Source organism: Vanellus vanellus (genome assembly GCF_965231255.1).
Source record: "Vanellus vanellus genome assembly, chromosome: 9".
NCBI classification, from domain to species: Eukaryota; Metazoa; Chordata; class Aves; order Charadriiformes; family Charadriidae; genus Vanellus; species Vanellus vanellus.
Window position 1 is genome coordinate 24,979,132 of NC_138914.1, and position 19,119 is coordinate 24,998,250.

The 19,119-nt window shown below is 44.6% G+C and overlaps 1 protein-coding gene across 2 annotated transcripts in view; it reads right to left on the reverse strand.

Annotated features, from left to right (window-relative positions):
- The window catches only part of PHF2 (PHD finger protein 2), a 91,055-nt gene that overhangs the window by 34,307 nt on the left and 37,629 nt on the right, over positions 1-19,119 (reverse strand). For both annotated transcript variants that reach the window (XM_082487785.1, XM_082487784.1), the window contains 3 exons: positions 10,406-10,491; positions 4,953-5,067; positions 1,953-2,113 (listed from right to left, as the gene is read on the reverse strand). In XM_082487785.1, the coding sequence (XP_082343911.1) occupies positions 1,953-2,113; positions 4,953-5,067; positions 10,406-10,491 (362 nt within the window). The remainder of the gene's footprint in view (positions 1-1,952; positions 2,114-4,952; positions 5,068-10,405; positions 10,492-19,119) is intronic.

A 19,119-nucleotide genomic window follows, 5' to 3' on the forward strand; every position in this document is an offset into this window, starting at 1 on the left:
CCCAGAGTAAGCCCTACCCACCACGCAGTAAAAGTCTCACGACTGGAGACAGAGTGCAATACTGTACAGGATATCTTGTCAAACTGATTTCTCAAAATTGTAAGTTCTCCTATGCTCTATTTTAAATTTTTGCTTATGAAATCTATAACTGAGGAGGAGTTTTGCAGCGATATTCCCATTTTTTTAACATGATATTTCAGGTTTGCCACCAAAACAATTGACTTTTTGTTATTTTACCCAAAATTACACCTATGAAGTATCAATCCCCTCTGTATTAGAGTACAGAGAATAAGCTTCTAGTACTTACACATTTCCTCTAACAGACCTTGTTGGATATAAATCTCCAGTGTTAATACTAACAGTATTAGTCAATTAGTGGAATTTAACACTGGGCACACCAGAGACCACATGGAGAAAGTCAGAGCTTCAAAGAGGGCCCATGTCTAAGCACACTCTCTTATCCTTTCTGCAAGGAAAGCATCTCTCCAGTCTTTCTTCCCTCCAGTTTTAATTGGCCTTATTTTTCCCCTTCCAGTGTTTCATTCATAGCTTTTTTTCACATTAGGAGAGGAAAAAAAAAATCAATTTGTTTTTTCATGAGACGCCAGAACAGTAATGATGTATTTGGCAGTCTCGGTTGTGGTGCTTTGTCCTCCGCTGCTTACTTCAGATTGTTTCTAAAAGACATTCTAGGTCCAATGTAATAACCTACAAAACAGCGAGATAAATCCCTGCCTGGGAAATCCCGTTCAAGCGAACTAACCCCACGGAGGTTACACTAGGGCGTATTTGTTCCGTCCACTTTCAAATCTGGTGCCAGCTCCAGATTAAACAAGCCGTGTTCTTCCCCTCAGCTTTTCAACTAACTGTGTTGTCGGTAGGGTAGATTATTTCAGCTACAGGCTGAGAGAAAGCCAGCAGATGCGTAAGGATCACCTAGGCCATACAAGAAAATCTGCTAAGTGTAACAGATGGGCAAGGAAAATATGTTTCCCGTAGAAGCAACAGGAGAGAGAGAACAATAAAATCAGGGGTCTTGAATTCTCCTTTATTCATAGTTATCTCACCGCACACAATCCCTGCAAAAGCAATAGATACAGTCAAGAAGCCCCGTGGCTGGCAATAGCACCCTCCAGTTTGGGAAGAGGTCAACAGCCTGGGAAGGAGAGTGCAGGAGGAGGGGGTGGTTAGCAGACTACGTAAGGAGATAAAGGGACCATGAAACGCAGACAGATACGCTGGAGCTGGAGTCATGGCTCCAAAAGGCCGATGCCTTGCCAGAAGATTGGAAGGAGAGAGAATCGGACAGAAAGTGACACAGAGGAGGGACAGAGCGAGAGAGGACAAGAGGCAAGATCACACATGCTAAAGGAAGAAGGATGCCGGGACAAGCGACTTCAGAGCACTTCCACAGCTCCTGGCCAAGGTGTGTCTTCCAAGGTGGGATGATGTGATGACTTGTGAGAAGATGCAGTACACTACCCTGCTCAGGGTAGAGACAGGAGGATGCCAAAATGAATCCAAACGACCGGCAGCAATGAAAATAGCTCTCACTGACAGCAGTGTTTTAAAATGTACTCCCTTTGCAGAGCAGGAGTCTCACTCTAGTAATTCCTTCAATACAAAGCGAGATGGCAGTAATCAATTAAGACCTGGCCTGAAGAAACAATTTTTTGATACTACCATGATCGCTCATTGTCACGCAGCGCTATGGAGCACAATGCAGTATGGCTCGGGCTCATTGGAGGACACACAAGTTGGTACAAGAAACAAGAGTGAATTAATTGCTAATTACAAGTTGCCACTACATAACAAATACTGAAGTCAGCACAGCTCAAGACATAGACAATATTTTACAATATATTTTACTTTTTTTTATACAAATAATATATATTTTTTAAAAGCAGGTGAGCTCCAAACAGTACAATGCCACCTGCTTGCCAGATACCCACCAACGTAGTTTTCAACATCGCTGACGTAGAAGGTGGGTGCGGGTACGGACAAACCCAGGCCGTCCTTCTTTGGGACGAGGATGGGCTCTGCAAAGCCATTTTCTTCCAAATACTCTGTTGTTAGTTGGCTGCCTGGCACTTTCACGACTATATCTTCAGCACTGAAAGAGTAAGCACAGATTCAACGGTGAGATGCTTCCACACAGAGTTTGGCATCTTCTGCATTTCACGACCGAAAGGAAAACGTTATGAATAAGCAATAATATGTGAATTAGGTGGGCAAGACAAAAGCCAAAAAGCCATTTATTGCAAAGCATGCAGGGCATGCTAAAATCATCCGGAATTGATTTACTTGAGCCTCATGCACCAACTACTGGAAACTCCTAAAATAACAGCTTATGGAGAAAGACCGTTTCCCTTCACTATAGGGATCTGTTGAGTTACCAGAGAACAATGTTAAAGAAATTAGCGTTAAACATTCCGCTCTAAAGAAGTCAAGATTTAAAATGTTACATAATCTCAAATAAATTGCCCAGGAAATACTTTGCAAATCGTTTTTAAGTAGTTTTAAATAATTTTGAAGTTCCTGGGAGGGTGTCAGAAGGCGGACGGAAAGGGCAGCTTCATCAGACGACTGGCTATTTGCACACACAACTCGCAAGGGAAATTCAAATCCCATTCCTAGATCTTTTCAAGAGTAGAACACTTTGAATTTGGAGTAAGAAGTGACTGTTTATGAACAACCATCAGCCCCAAAGGCACCCCTTGCTGTGTGTAGTATGTTCGCCATGCTCCAAAACCGTCCAGCAGGCCGGGGTGAAGGCTGCCGGCAGGAGGAACAGCAAAACCTTGAAGATTCACCCCAAAAAGCACTACCTCCCCACGGGGTTATGGCTAATTCATGACTGCCCTCTCCTGCAGCAGTTCCAAACTACAGTTCACGTCTTCATACAGCCCCAAAAAACAGCGGGAAAGGGGAGAAGGCGGTAAGTGCTGCCATGGTAGCCGGCAGGCTCAGGCCTCACCACCTTGGCCGCCCCACAAAGCCCAACCTGCGGCAGAGCCCCCGACACCCTTCACTGTGGGGGCTCCTCCACCAGCCACCCCACCAGGGGAAACCCTGGACCCGGGGCGCACTCTGGCCACCCCAATGGGGTTTGAACCCTGGAGAACAAGATGGCCAGACACAAGGAGGGATAAGCTGTAGAAACCCAGCTTATTTCTGCCTCACCCCAGCCACAGTGCATCGGCAGTGGCTGATCAGGAGGGAAATTTAATCAAAAATTAATTAAAAGAAGTGTTCTTCATTTATGTGAGAGTTGGCAACGTGCAAAGAACGAGGGTGGAGATTTTAAGGAGCAAGAAGCAAACCATGATTCACCCCTAAACCTCTGCACTTACTTTACAGTGCCCATATATATCTCACCTACTTTTTCGAGTCTGATTTGCTTCTATATGTGCCACGGCAACTTACACATAGTTGTAAAGAGAGATCAATACCAGAGCATCTAGTAATGATCATGCCAAAATGGAGAGTCTAGCACCCACCCTGAAGTACCTGAACCCTCAATTTAATTATTATGACTACTACTATTGCTACTGTAATGTTTTTTTTTTGGTAATTAAACATTCAAGGAGCAGAATGACATGAATTATATTTTTTGCCTTTTTGCTCTCTTTGCTCTTCCTTTTGATCCGAGCCGCGCCAAGGGACTAGCTGTGGGTTGTAATTCACTCTCGTGCGCTGCGAATCAGCAATGATCGTTTCTGTCGCTGAACGGAAAACCTCTTTTTCCGTTCACCATGTTCTGACTGACGAGCGTCGGGTTTTGTTCTGTGAACATCTGCAGATTTCATTCATTTTCTTCCAAAGAGAAAATTTCTCAACATGACGTGGTTTTACTAATGGCGCAAGTGTAGATGTCGGAGGCCTGAACTTGCAGATGCTCATTTTCACTACAGACCTTTCTTTCTCACAAACTTTAATTGGCAGCAGGATTTTCTTATGTGCACATTTATGTGAGAAACAAACAAAAAAACCTGGGGGTCCCTATTTTTTTTTTACAATTTGGGGGTGACTCGGAGCTACTGCATATGTGAGTGCAACCTCAGAGGTCACCCCAGGTTACTGAAATCATTCTGCCTCAGCCTTAAACTTTGTTTAAAAAATTAACTTTGCAATCTGGCAAATTGCTCTGTATACAAAAAAAAAAAAACACAAACACCCCAAGGAAGAATACTGGGACCTGAGTTCAGTGAAACACACTGCTACAAACACTTCGCAGAGGTATTTTCAGCCTTTTCCTTAACCAGCCTAAGACCAGTATCTGAAATTAAATGTGAAATTAAATTCGCAATAAAAAAGAAAGAAGTTTTGTGTTTACCAAGTATACTTTACTAGTCTCCGAGGATTCTTCTAAAATAATTAGTCATTAATAATTAAGGATTTATTGGGCTAAGGCCTACATTAAAGGACCAGAAGAAAATCATCACTCTTACAAATGGCTGTGAAGCAGCCTAATAAAGTGTGGAACATGTCACCTAACAATTAGTGCTATTCATTACCCCAAATAAGACAGCCTTTGTGACCGTAGCAACTGAGGATGTCATTGTTCTTCTTTTCAAGATGGAGACAGACTTCAGCAAAACCATTGGTATTTTTGAGAACTGGATAATTCTATGCAATAAATTGGCTGGTTTCTTATGCAAGCGAACGTTGCAGGGGCCAAACACATTCTTGTTCTTGTCTTCACAAATACCAGCTTCTACGGAAATTCACGGGAACGGGGCTCAATCAAGAGTAGATTTTAATATGGCTGCACAAATATAAAAAAGGGAAGAGCCAGGGCCATCTGCAATAAAACAGCACTCATTTAAACTTCATTACTCTGTACTAAATAATGCTTTCAGCAGGGATCATCACCAGCTTCACAGGAAACTGGCTACTATATAATGCTCTACCCCAACAGCCCCGTCTGTGCATGCAGCTCAACAACCCACCTTGGAAAAGTACGACTTCGAAGTTCCTTTATGAAGACTTGGCTCCCGTTCTGTACAGGTTTGACCTCTGTCGTCTGTCCAGTATCGTGTTTATGCCAATTTCTTTTCTTTTTCACTGAAAAAGAATGAATTGGACAGTACCGTATGTTAGGTAGAAGTTAATTATTAAGACATTTGAAGGAAGGACAAGCTTTCATTTCATTTCACATTTGAAAGAAGGACAAATCTTCATTTCATTTCTTACGCGAGCAGAGAAGAGGGAACCCCTACTATGCTGCACTGCAAATTTGAATATTGCTCTCAATTCACCATTAGACAATTATACTGTAGCCTGAAGATCTATTACATACCGAACAATGTTCTTTCTGTAACATAAGGGCAACCAGACGGATAATTACTGAGCTGCACAGCTACCGCAGGCTTTATGCAAACACAGGCTCTGGACGCTTTGTACTTGCCAGGCTACACACTTAATCCTTATCATAAAACTCTTAGAAAGCCACTTTTTCTGCCTTCTCAATATGCAGTATAGATCTTTAGGAATATATTTGTCATGAATTACCTTAGTCTATAAGTCTGTCCAGCAGAGGCAGATTTGACATCAATTTTGATGGGCTTTGAATTACACCCTGCACACAGCATGCACATAAAAAGGAAAAAGAAAAGAAAAAGATGCGAGGGCATCACAAATGCAATTTTTAGAACTCCTCTTATTTCTAGGTTTTGAAAAGCGAGCCAGGCTGAGGCCTTAAGTCGACGACAGGAGAGTGACGGCCCCCCCCGACCGCGCTCCCAGTGCATGAGACACACAGGCAAGTTCATCATGGAAAAAGGGTCAGCTGGAACAAGCACAAATAAGTAAGTCAAACGTCAATGCAGTTCTGCCTTGCCACTTTGACAGCCAGATAGTGCAGAGCAAGAAAAACTGGTCCAGCTTTTTCTCTTAGTCAGCACTATCTCCCTCAGCTGTTCCTGCCTCCACAGCCCGTCCAGACATGCTCATTTGGGGAGTACATTGTTTTTTGTCCCAAGTGCGTGTTCATACCATTCAAGCCTCTGTTAGTAGAATTTTCATATGCCACAGCTTTCTTTTAGTTTTTGCCCTTGTTTTAAATCATAAAAGTCAGTATTTTACCCCAAAATCAAGACCTCAGGCTTTTCTTACTGTTCCAAACAGCTAAGGGAGGAACCAGGCTCCTCAGTAACCACGCACGGACGGCACTCTTTCCTCGCTCTTTGCACAGGCACATACACACAGACCCACATACTTTTTCATTAAGAAAGGAATCCGGAGGCCACAGCTATAAGACATGAGGTTCGGAAAAAGCTAACTTTGTTTTCCTGACCACAACCCTGGAATAACTCAAGTAAAGACATCTCCCAACGAATCCATCCCAGGTTTTGCACAAAGCATGTTGGTTTTATTAGTTCCATGCAGCTCTCCAGCCTAGCTGGATATATTCATTAAAGCTGCTAGTTCTTTATCTTAATGACTCTCAGGCTTAGTGTATTAATTCAATGCTCCTGGTAACAAAGGAAACAAGCCCTCCATGAATGCCAAACCTTCCTCCTCTCCTTCCCTTTCCGACGACTGCCTCCTCCCCCTCTCAGCAGATCTGAACTGACACTGGGACTCTTTGCACAAGTCCCAGTGAAACAGGTGTCGCTTGCCACAGTGAAAATTAAAGAGTTTATCATATTAGCATGTTCTTTTATTACATTGCAGATAGCGTGGCGTGCGGAGAAATAAAGGCAGCAAATCAGTGCTGAATTAAGAAATTCACTGGGACTCTTCAAAAAGCAGCAGGGAGTTATTTCGCTCGGCACCGAGCGCCGGCAAGCATCTGCCTCTCGCATCCACCTCCCCCGTCCACCTCAACTGTCCACGTCTCACATCCACCTCCCCTTGTCCACCTCTCCCATCTACCTCTCCCATCCACCTCTCTCACCTGCCTCTCCTGTCCACCTCTCCCATTCACCTCTTGCACCCACCTGTCCCATGCACCTCTCGAGTCCACCTCTCTCATTCGCCTCTCCCATCCGCCTCTCCCGTCCACCTCTCCCGTCCACCTCTCCCACCCACCTCTCTGGTCCACCTCTCCTGTCCACCTCTCCCATCCACCTCTCACGCAGGGGCCACAAAGATGCCTCGGCCGCCAGCACTCTCCCCAGGAGCTGCTACCCTCCTGGACGGCAGAAAGCCGGGTGCTGTAGTCCATTACTACATCAAAAAAATGACATTTGGCCCATTTTCAGCCATTCTCTTTATGTTTCATCTTTACCATGAACACCACAGCAAGGATTAAAGGCCCATTAACATGTGCAACAAATACTAGCTGTGGCCAGAAAGGCCACTTTTTCTTAAATGATTACAGATTTCTTGTTCTGTAGAGCTCTCTGATCCAAACTGGACCATTGCAAAGTATAACCCTCTCCTTCTATAGAAAACTCTCTGGAGGAAAAAGGAAATATATTTTTCTGAAAACTGTACCTCGAAATGAATAATTCTAGACTTCAAAGGTAGACTTATATTATTTCAAAGGTATTTATGAAGAAGGGATACCTAGAAACACCCTGTTAGTCCTCTATTGATTTATATTCAAGTTTGTAACTCCTTAAAACTAGTTTCAGCCTGCCTTTGGTTTGCTTGCATTTATGTAACTTCACCCATTCCAAAGAATTTCTCCTGATTTTCACTGCTGCAAATGAGAGCAATCAAACCAAACAGTTCGGACCACGTGACGAAACTGAGTCAAGTCTGCCTAAACAAAGCACTTGCATTTTATTTAAATGATGTCAGAAAATTTGGTGTGAATGTGCATAAGTTTTCCCAAAGAGGAGTCCCTACAAATTTCATTAAACCAAAATGGTTTAGGATGTCATATGACGGGAAGCAATCTTCTGAAATAGTAGCCACTAAGCCACATTGGTAAAGTGGAAAAATGTAAGAAGAAGAAAACGATTTTTAAATTTGACATCTGGAAAACATATATTGCGGAATGCGTGCTCCAGAAATACACATATATTTTTAAATCCAGACGAGTTGCATAACAGACAATCGGTGTCTGTGTTTCCCTTTGCTAATCTTGCAATAATTAAATCCTGCCAGTGAACAACTGGCTCTGGCACAACACTTACTCATTTATTTCAAAACCGATACCGCTAGATAACCAGTTTAAATATAGATTGTAACAATTCATAACCAAGGGGAGCGATCATCTCACAGAAGTCCCTGCAGAGGCCAAGCGCCGTGCAGCAGGACGCCCTGCATACAAATGCCTGACAGAATGAACGCGCTCAGCCAAGCTGTTCCTGCCTTCGTTTAATCGGTCGTTTAACTCTCCTGGCCTGTTGCACTCCGCAAGGAGGGGCTACAGGATAACAGCCTTATTTTTCAACGGGACCCACGATTCCATGAGTGAAGGGTGAAAACGGCTATGCAGCTGGAGAACCTGTCATCTCATACTTCACCAAAACTCAAGGTAAGGTTATCAATAACCAACGTTTCAATGTTCCCCAAATGTTTACACTCAACCACTTTGACGATAGGTTTTGTACATCGTTAAACTTTCTGCAACGCATTTGAAGGGAGAAAACAAAGTCGTATTGCTCCACTGCAGAATTATATAATGTTCTGTTTCCCGACTGCACTGATAACCTCATACGTTGACGAGACCAGAACGAGTGACAGCACTCCACGAGCACTTTCTGCCGTGCTGCATGATGCAGACTGAGGGACGTGCTGCCAACTCCCATTTTTATTCGCAGAAAAAAAAACTGGATAGCCAAAAACCTTCTTTAAAGCATCAGAAAATTGTCGTCTATTCAACTCTCCTCATCCTAACTGGCAAATTAAACTTGTCATCTTTTTATCGAAACTGCCATTTCTTCAATTCTAAGATTATGCACCACAGTTTTTATAGAACTGATATTTAGTTCCTGTTTATCGACTTTTGCTGCTTCTGTCTGATTTTTTTTCCCCTCGCACTGAAAAGTAGGTGCCTTTCATCATTCATAATTCAAAGCTAAGTGAAAGAAATCAAAGCAGCAGACGCCTCGCAATGTTGTACAAAACTAAGAGAGGCGAGAAATCCTGTGCTGCTGCTTCTATACTGGGTCAGTACCAGCCTGGGAGTCTCTGCAGTCACACCCCCCTCTTCAACCCAACCCATTCCAACACCAAATTGTTCACTCGAAGATGATTTGCGGTTATTTGTTTGACCAATTTCCAGTGCGTTTGTCAGAAATCTTCCAGCAAAACATTAGAAAGGCTGACTCTTTTAAATCAAAACATTTTGCGGGTACATATTGATGTTGTTAAGTCTTTCAGAACAAGCCTCCCAAGGGCTTTTTTGCCAGCTTGCTCAATTTGCGGGTGCCCTGCTTGGGCCAAAGTTGTTAGCAGACCATCTGGGAGACGGGAACAGCTGCAGGTCATTCAGGTTCACGCTTGATTTTGAAAAAATTCCCATTTTTGCCCCCAAAAGAACATTTCAGACTCCTCCCCTTCCTCCCTAGAAATTTTTTAAACTTTAACTTTTAAGGCAGTGCAGAAATAATTGCTTGCTTTTAAAATTACTGAATTTTTAACACAGAAGAAGTCAGTTTCCAGCCATCCCCGGTATTGCACTGAAAAAGGAATGTTACGATTCCTCTGACTCCTGGAAGATGAGCACAGAGCTCTTCCTCTGTGTGTTGCTGTAAGGTTGCGATGCAGTGAGAACCTCCGCATCATTGTTGCTTATTTACAGTAAATGCCTTTCAAGTAAAGCATTTCATCTTTCACAGGGATTGGTTTCTTTTCTTTCTTTTTTTTTTTTCCATTGTATAATAGTAAGAATTTGTGAATTCATCTGACCAAAGCAAACACATCCTACAGTTCTTTCCCAGACAAAACTCCCACTGAGATCAACTGTCACTTTTACTCAGGAGAACATTTTCCTGTGAAAGAACTGCAAGAATTGGCACCCTCGGTGCATCCTGCAATTTTGACTGCCACTGAAATCGCTACAGTTTTATATCCAGGCCAAGCGTAACATACAGTTTCTTACTCTTCTCATCCAAAGGCAAAAAACACCATGTAGTTTCCAAAACTCACTGTATTAGAACTAGCTGTCTCTGGAGGATTTTTCTAGCCCACAGGACTAAGCACCTTCACAGTTGTTAATTCCGCGTGGGGAAGGGAGCAGCGTTTTCATCGCCGGGACTGGGGACCGAAGCTGGTAAGGTGCCTGGCATTAGCTCACGCAGACTGCCCGAGGCCGAGACGGGAGCTGCACCCAAAACTCCACAATCCACCTAATGGTTTGAATTCTAATAGTTATGACACATGATATTTTGGTGTGTCTTCTTGTAATGGAAAGAAAAGAAAAGAAAAAAAAAAAGCAGCTTCTTTTGTTTAATCATACAGAATCTGCTCTGTATCTGAGGACCAGCTGTGCAAGTATACTTACAAGTAGACTTTCCGTGGGTTTTCTCACAATTTGGACAATGATAGATGTCGATGTCTGGTGCCTCTTCTTCTTCAACACCCACACAGCTGGAAAACATGAAGGCAAATATTACATTAGCTCGAGTCCATCTCCAAAAATGCAAGCATGCAGTTAATAATGAAAAAATCCAAACCCCAATAAGCCATGCATTTACTACGCAGCTATACCGACTGCTAACAGCTAATACAAAGCAGCCCACGTTCCTGATGTGGTGCTTAAAAGGGTGTCAGTCAGAAGCCCACTACCACACACTGTGGAACATCATTAAAAGGTGGCAGAGAGTCCCAAAGATTATTTTTTTTTCCCCAGGAAGACCATTTTGTATTTACCCAGAGTTCTCCAAGCACCATCCCACATAAACCTAATTAACAAAACGCATCTTCTTTACCGAGCATGTATGGACAGCTGCTAGGGACCAGAGTAATCTTGGCAAGGTATACCATACGCAAGACTTCTATAGGCTCCATCTCTACTACGATATATGAAGACGAGAAGGAAAAGAAGACACACAGCACTTCAGGCTGCCAAGAAGATGGGTTATATCATGGCAGCTGCTTAGAACACCCACTGAGATTCTTTTTGGATGGCACAACATATGCAAGAACACAGCGCAGCCTGCGGGCACGCCGCGTGAATGCAATCCACCGGCGGCACACAGCGCTGGGGAAAAACAAAACCAAACTGCAAAGGAATGAAGTGCCCAAGATAAGAAATTGTTGCGCAGTCGGAGCGCCGAGCAGCCAGCCAAACAATCCAACTCCAGAACGGCACCGTTCCTTCTGACGCAGGGAAAGCAAACAGGAAAAAGCTCCTTCTTGCTCGCTGTGAAGCTGCCCATGCTGCAAGGCACGTTTGCAACACAGAAAAAAGGAGTTTGAGCTCGGTGCTGTGAGCTACGGCCCTCTTGCCAAGGCTCCATGAGAGCTCAGCTAGGCAAGAGGAGCCACAAGAGGCAACAAAGATAGCTTCACCTTAGCCACCTGCAAAAACAAGGCCAGATCACACCGCGATAATAGCACTCTCAGAGTTTCTCTACTTCACAGCCTGAAATGCCTTCTCATTGCTCTTCAGTTAGCAGGAAAACACTGATACCGCTCTTCTGTCAGAGAAAGGGCTCAGGCACGGGTCATGGTAATGCCATCTCCATTCATACAGCAGTGTTCAGCCTCCTTATAGTGCAGACTAGCAATTAGTGCAGGAAGACAGATTCAGAGTTTTTTAGCGGCTGGCTCTGACCCATAGGAAGCAGAGGAGAAGATGCCTGGTCCTCTCCCACAGGCAAGGCAACAGGCTGGCCAGTTCTGTCAAGCAACTTACCGAGTCTCCCAAACCATTCTCACTGTGCTCAAGCTCTTTAGGACAATACTGCAGTGTCCAAAACGACAAACAAGTTAAATAATTAGAGACATTCATGTAGGTTGGACACACCGGTAATCGCTAAACGTGATGGTCTAGATGTAGGAAGGCCCTAAACTGCTGGTTGCTGGCAGACGGGAAGGTGTCGGGACAAAGGAAAGACAACGCACGGTCACACATGTCCACCTCTTCGACGCTTTTTGAAGCCCTGCAGGTCCCCGCTGCTGAGAACCAGCTCCCCGGCTTCATGGAGCTCACAGCTCTTGCGATGACCTTGGCAGGAAGCGCACAGGTGTGTGGGTGCACACGGCATAAGTGAGCGCACACACAAACACCTGCAAGCAGGAGGAGTAACTGCTCAAATACACAAAGGGGGGTTGAAAACACTTTTGAATCCAAGGCACTCGGTGACGTGTAACTGTGAGCATCATGATCACAAACCACCGACCTACTCACTTTTAGAAAAGAGCATCAACAAACCCCATATTGAGTTGGAAACCAAGGTGGAGAAAGCTAACCTGGCTAAGATATGGAAAGAAATCTTTTTTACAACTGGTGTAAACATTTTGTCAAAATAAGATTCTGCCAGAAACCTTTGGGGATATTCTTATCCTGTTGTAGCCACCAGTACACGTACGGAACCTAGCTCCCTTCAAAGCAAAGAGTCCAGGGGGAAAGAAGCTTTGCAAAGCCAGAGAAATGCTCATTTTTGGTGAGTTTGGGCTGTGAACAGGACATTACTTCTGAATTGTGTAAAAGCAACTGCAGATTTGGCTGTTTGTTGTTTGCTTGTTTTTTTTTTTAAAACAGCTACTTGAAAAAATACCAAATTATCGGATCTCCCTGGGCAGACAGCATGGAAAACTGAAGAGTAAGTTTGCAGACAGGAAAAATCATCACAACAATCCAGCCCTCAGAGTCAAGTACGTACAGGCAGTAAAATACCAGATTAAGCAGTAGAAAATTTAAACAAACCCTGGCAGATTAGAGCAAGCATAAGAGAATGTAGAGGATTCCTCTACCCACAAAGCTGCGTCAGCTGCTTATGCCGCTGGAATCAGCTTGTTAAGCTTAGTAAAGGTATGGATTAGGCTCTGCACAAGGGCTTGAAAAGTCTATATTTAGCTAAACTAAGGAGATGAGACCCTTGGGCGCTGCATGGATTGCTACGGGAGGAGGTAGGAAAAGCCACCACACTGGGAGAAGGCTTCAGTGTGGTGGGAGCTATTGTTCTGAGAGCAAGTGAAAATATTTAACCAGAACAAAATGGAGAAGTAAAAATAACTGACCTCAAATTCAAACGGTCCTCGAAAAGACGCAGTCAACTTTTCCAACTACAACATGGCTTTTGAACAAGGTTTGGCCACTTACAGCTACTCGTAGGCAGAAGCCGCTATCCTCACTCTATGTGGAATTGCCATTAAACTCTCAAAGAAGTCACCCTATTGAAATGTCTCCAGTAACCTTTAACCAAAATATGAACCGGTGCCAGTTTGTGCCCCTTTTCTCAACAAACAGAGCTTGACTCGCCAGGCATTTCCAGCAGCGGAATTATTTGTGGGCTTCCACGTGAATATAGGCATACGACATTGAATTGCCATCGTTAAAGACAGACTGGCAGAGACAACCCCTCAAGAACATTCCTGCCAGAAGAGGAACGAGCATATCCTGCTGGGTGTACTGGGGTTTATGTGGCAAGGTTTTGGTATCAGGGGGGGCATCAGCTCTGCAGCAGTGACCTACCCTTGGGTCGGTCTCCAGAGCATTTGCACGGGTGAAGGAGAACCAGGAGACTGCCTGCCTTGGCAGGAGTCAGTGCAGAGTCCTGAAGCTGTCTCCCGCCTCATTTACAAATGTATTTTTTTCTCAGAGTGGTTAATTAACAATAGAATAGAATCAAAGCATTTCTCTAGCTGAAGAAAACCAAGACATCTATGGGAGCTGAACAGTGCTGTCCTCCCCCTCAACCCCCCAAATTTGAGCACAAATGGTGCTTTGTGTTTTGCATCTTTTTTTTTTTTTTTTTTCTCTCCATGAGAACGCTCTACTTCAGTCCCTCCAGTTTCTTTTTTCAGCCTCATTTGCCCGAGAGAAACACAAACAGAAAACAGACTCGAGCCAAGCATCTGAGCCCCGACACCAACCAGGCGGGTTGTGTCCGACAGCGCAGGATGACGGGCGGCGCGCTTGGGAGCAGCCTCCAGCCACCAGCACCGCTCCAGCCAGACCCACATCGAGCTGTCAATACCAGCCCTGGATGCCTTACCAGCAACAGAGAAAGACTAGAAAAAGCTCTCAGTAGTGCTTTTCTGTGATTATTCAGATCCATGGAAGAGATAAAAATGGACAGAAGAGGTTCAGCAAAGGAGCACTGGTACGGCAGAAGGCTGGGCAGGGAACGGAGGGCCCAGCGGTGGGAGGCAGAGCTGGAAGCAGCCTCACAAACAACAGCAGGAGCAGATTTATTTGCTTCATTTCTGCCAGCAGTCCAAGAACACGTTTCACAAAGCCCACAGACCCCCCTCCCCCCCCAAAACAGCATGCTGACATCCCACCAAAATCCTGCTCCACTGCAAGAACTCACAAATCATGTAGTGAAGCACTGACATCCGTGACAGAGATGGCTAAAGACATCCTCCCAGTTGCACAGGGAGGGGACCTCAAGGATGCCGTTGATTCCCTACTGGGAGGTGTGTGCAGGTACAAAGTGGGTGTCCTCTAGTGAAGTATTTAGGGATGTCCCTGGCTGTCTGTGAATTACCTCCAGCTGCTGTTTTTTAACTGTGTGACAACTCAGGCATTTGGCAGGACCAAACACTTTCTCCTTGGGGAAAACATCAGGTTCCCAAAGCAAATTAAAAGGAGGAATTTTTTCCTTGGTGAAGGAAGCAAGGAAAGCAAACTCTCCCCAGACATCCTGCAAAGCACCGCACTCACCGGCCCATCGATGTTAATGCCTGAGAGGCTGCAGCCGTGACGCAGCCATTGGGAGCCGGGGATGGAGCCCATGTGGAGGACAGGGATGCAGCACGCAGGAGCATCAGCCCCGCGGCAGCAGCCGGCACGCACCTCTCTACCTATAGAAAACATCCCACTCGATCTATAGAAAACTTGTTCCACCTTTTTGCCCAAATGCAGTAAGGATAAGAGATTAATTACTGTGCATGCAAGAGTATCTTGTCGGAATGATTCAAAACAACTTAATGGCTGATTTTTAAATGGTATTTAAGTGATTTAACTCAGGTTGAGGCAGTGTAAAACTAATTTGATAATGAGATAAAAGTGAAACATTATTACTGATGCATTTGAGTTTTACCAAAACTGTTATAGGAAGGAAAAATAATAATGAAAATTAAAGCCTTTGATATTGCAGCTGTTTAAGCTGATATATCACACATTTTACAATGACTTAAATGAGAATTAGCACAGACAGAAGCATTTGCAGTCAGAGGCTACAAATTACATTTTTATTAGAAACTCTGCCCCTTGCCACTTGAAAACGAAATTGCTTCTGTGTTCACAATGAAGAGATGTTTAGCTTTCAGTATTCTGACAAAGTTAACAATTTTTTTATGCAGGCAACAATAATAAAAGGTGCGTAAATCGGAACTGGTTTTATAGTGTGAATGTTCACAAGGACCTTGATTTGTCATCTTCAGTGAGATGACATTTTAAGTAATTTTAGGAGAAAAATTAATGCACATATTATCCATTCTACCAAAACCATGTAATCTCCATTATCAACCAGAAGACAAGTATAGAAAAATATCAAAAAAATAAAACAACCAAACGAAAAGCTATTTGATGAGAAAGAAAATAAAATCTAGAGTGGAATAATAAATAGAGTAGAAGGGAAAATAAGCTAACATCTTAATTTCTGAAAACAAACCAAAGCCATACATTTTATCCGCTCCTGAGCAGCACTCTTCAAACATAAGCCCAAACATGAAATTTAAGGTCTTCAGACAGAGTTGGGTTTGTGAGAAAGGCTGCAAGCCAGCACAGAGAGGAATGCCAGCGGTTCCCCAGGATGCTTGGCACCCGCATGCTCCCGGGGGGCGATGCTGCATCCTTGCTCGTCACAACACAGCCATGGACCACACTAACTTCAGATGGGACCCTCACTCCCACCTCACACCCCAACTACAGGTCCCAATTTCTGGCGTGGGGAAAAGCCCACCCCTCTCCATGTGGTACAATGTATTAACTGAGGAGGTCAGTACAGTTGTAGCTTTTTGCAGATGAGGAATATGCGATGGGTAGGATTGGAGGGGTTTGCCTAGGTTACCAACAGGCCAACAGCACAACCCAATTGCAGGGTGCAGGTCTTCAGAGCTCAGTGCCCAGTACAGCGGTGCCTGCCACATCCATGGACAAATATATGGTTCAGAATTGGTAACTAGCAAACTAATCACTGGACTGTTGAAAGCCACACTGGCTTTCCAGTATCTGGAAGGTGCCTACAAAAAAGATGGAGAGGGACTCCTTACAAGGGCATGTAGTGATAGTTGGAGTAATGCAGAGAACCACGATCTTTGCATATTCAACATAGAGAAAGAGGACTGGGGCCCCGGTGACCTGTTACAAAAACATCTTTTTATCTCTTTTAATATCATGTTTAGCTAATGTAATTACTTAAAAGTGGTTTCCCAACCTTTGCTGCTCTGTGGAGTCCTACGTATTTTCCTGACGTCCTCCGTAGAGCAAATCTAAGCCTCCTGACATCAGGCTTATTTTTCTTAGACCAAAAGTCTGTTAAAAATGGACAACGATTTCAAGGGGTCCCTGGACCATGCTGAAGTAGAAGACTCTTTTTTTTCTGACACCTGGAGAAACTCAAAAAGATAGGAAACAGTCTAGGGTTTGGCCAGACAATCCTATAAGAAAGCAGGAACAACTCAAAAGCTGTTTGAATTTCAAAGAGCCATTAGTAATTACGACCATACCAGCACACTCGTTAAGGCCCAAACACAGCTACACAGAGATGTCAGATGTGCCAGAACCCAACAGATATCAATACACCCTCAAATACTCAATCTCAGTATTCACAGCGGTGATTCACATGAAAAGCAGCGTGGCCAGCAGGGCGAGGGAGGGGATTCTGCCCCTCTACTCTGCTCTGGTGAGACCCCACCTGGAGTACTGGGTCCAGCTCTGGAGGCCCTAACAGAAGAAGGACATGGACCTGTTGGAGCGGGTCCACAGGAAGCCATGAAGACGATCAGAGGGCTGGAGTACCTCTGCTGAGACGACAGGCTGAGAGAGTTGGGGTGTTCAGCCTGAAGAAAAGAAGGCTCCGGGGAGACCTTATAGCAGCTTTCTGGTATCTGAAGGGGGCCTACAGGAGAGCTGGAGAGGGACTTTTTACAAGGGCATGTAGCGATAGGATGAATGGGAATGGCTTCAAACTGGAAGAGGGGAGATTTAGATTAGATATCAGGAAGACATTTTTCACTCTGAGGGTGGTGAGGCACTGGCCCAGGTTGCCCAGAGAAGCTGTGGCTGCCCCATCCCCGGAGGTGTTCAAGGCCAGGTTGGACGGGGCTTGGAGCAACCTGGGCTGGTGGGAGGTGTCCCTGCCCAGGGCAGGGGGTGTTGGAACTGGATGATCTTCAAGGTCCCTTTGAACCTAAACCATTTGATGATTCTATGGCTAGTTGTTATATTCTGTGTATTTAACTTCAAATCTCGTTTCAACCTTTACCACTTCACCAGAAGCACGCTGAAGGCTTAGGGAATTTTAACACTGGTAAAAAAATGGCACTTCAACTTTTTATTTCACTCAACCACGTATCTGTTTCTCCTTCTCTCCCTGAACCACTCCAAACCCAAGTAACTTTTATTCCCAGCCACACACCTGGGATAGCAGCATCACATTAAACATTGGAAAGCGGCGATTGATACCACACTCCTTTCGCTTCCCGCAGAAGCTGGAGGTAGTATCAATGGTCTATAAGCCAGGAGAGCAGAGGGTTGTGCTGCCGGGCTCACGGTCCAGCGTGCCCAGGGTTTGGCAGGGGTACAGGCAGGAGGGTGCTCAGGGCCAGCTGCTGGCTCTCAGCAGCAAGCGGCTGCTCCACTCCAGCACATGAGGAGAAAGCATCAAAGCCCTGGGTGGGGCAGCTCTCAGCGCAGAAGAGGCATTCATGGCATTTCTATAGGTAATAAAGGTCATCAGTAGTAATTAACCTGAACTCATCCCTATCCCTTAACAACTGGTGTAATTTCTTGATGTGTCATTTATCAGGCGTTGCGCAATAATGCTCTTCCTTAACAACAAGGTGTCATTTGTAAGGAAGATACCCGTCCAGTTTCAGAAGCCTCCACCGCCTGAAAAAAGCAATAGGTACTGCGGGAAGATCAGGACTTCCCGGCAGCAGAGATTCACGCTTCCCATTTTGATGCCAGGACAATGTTCAGTGACAGCAGTCCACATCACAGCATCCAGAAACGCAACAGCCAACACTGCGGACGCAAGAGACGTTAAGTAAAGATAAGAAAAGTGAAAGAAAGAAGCCATTCCAAGAGCAGAGAAACGAGCTGTTCCTTGGTCTCGTGTGATGTTTTTCTGGTGGCTGTTACAGGGTGAACTCTGACCAGGGCTATTCCATGTATGCTCTCTGGTGTCTAAGGAGCAAACAGACAAGCCTTTTCCTAAGCAGAAGGATTTGACTCGTCTAATCAACCATGTATTTTCACAAAACATACAGGGGTTTTTGAGACCTCAAGCCTGCTGTTTGATACAGTTAAAGCTAAACAGCAAGTTCAGAAGTCATTTGGGAGAACAGAAAGACACACAGGCCTGTGTCACTTCAGCAAGACCCGAGAGCAAGCAGTGGTAGGAGAAAACCCATGTGCGCTGGCTTGGGCACATGGGCAAGTGTCCAATACACGGGACCTGTTGAATTAGGGCCTAAATGAGAGATAACCTCAGCTACACTTCATGTCGTCTTACATCTGCTCACCCTCAGTGCATTAGAAACGTAAGTTTAGAGGGAACGAGCCCCTTTCAAAACACAATCGTATCTGTGCGGTCCCCTTCAGGAGCACAGCAGCTTCAGCAACACGCAAACATAAAGGCAAGGAAAATGTGCACTATTCATGGGGTTGTTGTGACTGTCCTTAATCTCAACTAAATTACGTAACTTCTTTGACTCAATTTCTCCACCTGTAACGCAGCAATATTAATACCTCCCCGATAGCCTCCAAGGCTGCTGTAGTACAATTAACAAACATCTGCTTGGTGCTTTGAAGATGCCAATCTGTGCAAGTGCTGGGTTGTGCTACCTACATGCAGAGCTTTTGCTTTAGAGGTTTGT